Raw genomic sequence first — 3,488 nt, forward strand, 5'->3', positions numbered from 1 at the left:
TTTTGGTCCTGAGCTGATCTGGTTCTGATCTGGTTTTGGTCCTGAGCTGATCTGAGGTGGTGAAGGATCATTTTCAGTTCCGGGTCATTTCGTTGTCGTCTGGCGATCCTCGGCTGCGCCGTGTTTCCTGTCTGACGTCTGGTTTCTGTGCAGGCGTGATGGTCGGAGGACGGACGTGATGGAGTGGAGCTCCAGGGCGCCTCGGCCGCCTCGCGGTCGCCTGTCTCCGTGGATCGAAGCGCTGATCCAGAGCTACGGCGCCGGGGAGGAGGAGGGGGCGGGGCCGGGGGCGGGGCCGGAGGCGGGGCGGCCTCTGAAGGCCCAGGTGGTCGGGGGTGGGGCAGCTGTCGGCGTCGCAGGCGCCGGCCTCGGACGGCCCCACGGGGCTGCTGTTCCTGTCGGACGGCGCGGTGCAGATCCCCGCCGTGCTGACGGCGGCGGCGTGGGAGCGGCTGCAGGAGCAGGAGGACCGCGAGTGCTTCGGCAGCCTGCTCAACACCACCGTCTGCGCCCGGGACTCCCGGCTGCTCTTCCACATGGCGCCGGAGCGGACCCGCTGCCGCTTCTTCCTGTCGGTGGGCGAGCTGACCACCACCGCCGCCGGCCCGGTGCGGGAGAGCCCGCCGTGCTGCACCACGCTGCCCGCCGTGCGCGCCGCCATCGGCCGGGCGTGGCGGGCGCTGCTGGGGCGGGGCGAGTCTCAGAGCAGTCAGGGCGGCCTGGACCTCAGCGAGCTGCTCGGCGAGTGGCATCACGACTGCCTGCAGGACGTGGTGGACGACGTCCGGCGGCGCCTGGCGGCGGCGAGCGAGCGTCCGGCCAGTCCGCGGCCGTCCACCTCCACCGCGCCGCCGCCGCCGCCACCCGTCTGCACCACCGGCTGGGACCGGGACCGGGTCCTATATAGAGGGGAGGAAAGCTCGCCGTCCCCGTGAGGCGTCTGCTGATTCCAGAGCGCCAGGCCGAGCAGCCGGGGTCAAAGGTCACGGAGCCGTCGGTGGAGGAGGCGGAGTGGAGGATATCCGAGCCGCCGGCCGCAGAGCGAGTGTGTGAAGCCTCGTACTCTCCGGTGGAGGTCGACTCACCGCCACGACTCCTGATCACAGGTAAACGTCTCCTCCAGACAGCCGGCCTGTGATTGGACAGGAGCGTCCACAGATCAGCCAATCAGCACACGGCCCGGCCTGTCCGGGTTCAGGGTGTCGGGTTCAGGGTGTCATGTTCAGGGTGTCGGGTTCAGGGTCTAGGGTGTCGGGTTCAGGGTGTCGGGTTCAGGGTCTAGGGTGTCGGGTTCAGGGTTCAGGGTGTCGGGTTCAGGGTGTCGGGTTCAGGGTGTCGGGTTCAGGGTGTAGCTCAGGCAGGCCTTCCTCCTGACCCTGAACTGTCTCCCTCTTCAGACGCAGCTTTGTTGGACGGCCATCTCCTGTCCAACCCCTGGGACCAGTTCCCCCCTCCCAGCCTCGGGTCTGAGTCTTCCCCGGATCCGTCTCCGGCCGAAGACCCCGTCCCTGCTGGGCCCGCAGAGTCCGGCCAAGACCTGCTGGCCGCCGTGTCGAAAAACACACAGACCACCTCGGACCCCCCCATCCAGACCACCTCAGATCCCCCCATCCAGACCACCTCGGACCCCCCCATCCAGACCACCTCGGACCCCCCCCATCCAGACCACCGCAGACCCCCCCATCCAGACCACCTCAGACCCCCCCACCCAGACCTCCAGCTCTAAAGGGACCGGCTGTCTCCCTCCGTACCAGAAGCAGCCGTCCTCGTCCTCCTCGTTCTCGTCCAGGAAGAGGAGGCACAGCGAGGACCGGCCCGAAGCCCCCGCCCCCTTAGAGGAGGCTGAGGAGGAGGGGGAGGGGGTCTGTGGCAGCCCCCCCTCATGGCTCTTCACCTCCCAGGCCGGCATCTCCGGGCCGGACAGCGACGGCAGCCCCCCGCGGACCGCCGCCATCAGGAGGACTCCCAGCATGCACAGCGACGGCTCGCCGTACTCGTACTCGTACCGGTCCAGCGGGCAGAACCTGCAGGACCTGAGCCGGCTCCGCGTCCCCGGCCCGCTGCTGCAGTGGGCCGTCAGGTACCTGATCGCCCCGGGCCGGACCGCCGGGCACACCGCGGCGGTCTGAAGGCTCCCGGGTCGCCGTGCCCTCAGTGCGGTCTTACAGGCTGAGCAGGTTCCGTCCTCTCCAGGTTCTGTAATGTCAAGATGTTCTTAAATAAATCTCCACGTGTGATTCATGCCGAGGTGAAAGCTGTTTGAAACGAGGAGTCAGCCTGTCAGGACACGCAGAGGGCAACAAAACCCACACGGCTTCACTTCAGTTCTGCAGAACTGGGTGAAATGAGGCGACTGAGCTTCCAACAGGTTCCTCCTGCTCCGTCAGCCCCTTGAGAACCTGTTCAGTCTCCCCAAAACAACCAGTACCTGATGGCTTAAAAACACAAACTGAGTTCTGGTTTATGAAAGCCGGTCTTGTTCATGTTCAGATGTGTGAAGGTTCTGTAGTTTTGTGTGTGTGTGTGTGTGTGTGTGTTGTGCAGTGAAGCTTGAATTTTTACTGAAAGTTTTTAGAATAAATGACTTTAATATTGCTCATTCTCAATAAAAGTGAAGAAAAGAACACATGCGTTGGTGAATTCATCTGAGTAATCTGACTTTTTTAAAACTGGAAATATAAACACGTGACAGTCTAAAACCGGTCTGTAAACAGGTCCGAGCACGGTCCAAAAAGACCCCGACTGTACAGCAACAGACAAAAATCAGTTCTCCAACTGTCCAGCAGAGGTCAGTGAACGCCTCACAGGGCAGACCTGAATGAGACCGCATGGACATCAGGTCCAAACATGGACATGGACATCAGGTCCAAACATGGACATGGACATCAGGTCCAAAAGAGGAGAAACAGAAAAAAACCCTGAGATCTGCACTGGAAACACATTTTAGGTGATCAATATATTAAAAACTAGAAATAAAAGTGACTTAAAGAAGATGTAAAACACCTGAAGAGACATACAGTGTTCAGTCTCACGTTTACTTCATAGATGTAAAAAAGTTGCAGAGATGCTGAAAACCACCAGAAAAAAAAAAAATTTAACCACAAAGTGACACAATCAATGATAAAACACCACTAATGTGTTAAAATCCCTCGACAGAGGAACAAAATAACCAAATAAAGATAAATACGGTATTAACTGTGGGGAAACACAAAAAGATTCACACTGACCACAAAATAGATGTAAAGCCTCATAACACAGAAGTAATGAGAGTGAAACGATCCAGAGAAAATAAAAATGAACCAAAAGAGAGAAAAACAACCAAAAAGAAAAAAAATACACTGGCTCCAGAAAACAGAACAGGTTCAAATGATATTAAATTAATACAAAACAGATGAAGCATACCTGAAAATAAGCTCTAAGTTGCAATGAAAAGATGGAAATTTACATCAGGTGATGAAAAATATCTGAAAATGAACAACACCAAATAT

The 3,488-nt window shown here is 57.9% G+C and overlaps 1 protein-coding gene across 1 annotated transcript; it reads left to right on the top strand.

Moving 5' to 3' along the window:
- Positions 1 to 317: 317 nt before the first annotated feature.
- acd (ACD shelterin complex subunit and telomerase recruitment factor) lies at positions 318 to 2,624 on the top strand (the record flags this gene model as incomplete). Its single annotated transcript, XM_030096964.1, has 2 exons — positions 318 to 1,106; positions 1,398 to 2,624. A coding segment is annotated over one exon (618 nt), but the record flags the coding sequence as incomplete, so codon positions are not given.
- Positions 2,625 to 3,488: the final 864 nt, after the last annotated feature.

Source organism: Salarias fasciatus, chromosome 7 (assembly GCF_902148845.1).
Source record: "Salarias fasciatus chromosome 7, fSalaFa1.1, whole genome shotgun sequence".
Classification (NCBI taxonomy): Eukaryota; Metazoa; Chordata; class Actinopteri; order Blenniiformes; family Blenniidae; genus Salarias; species Salarias fasciatus.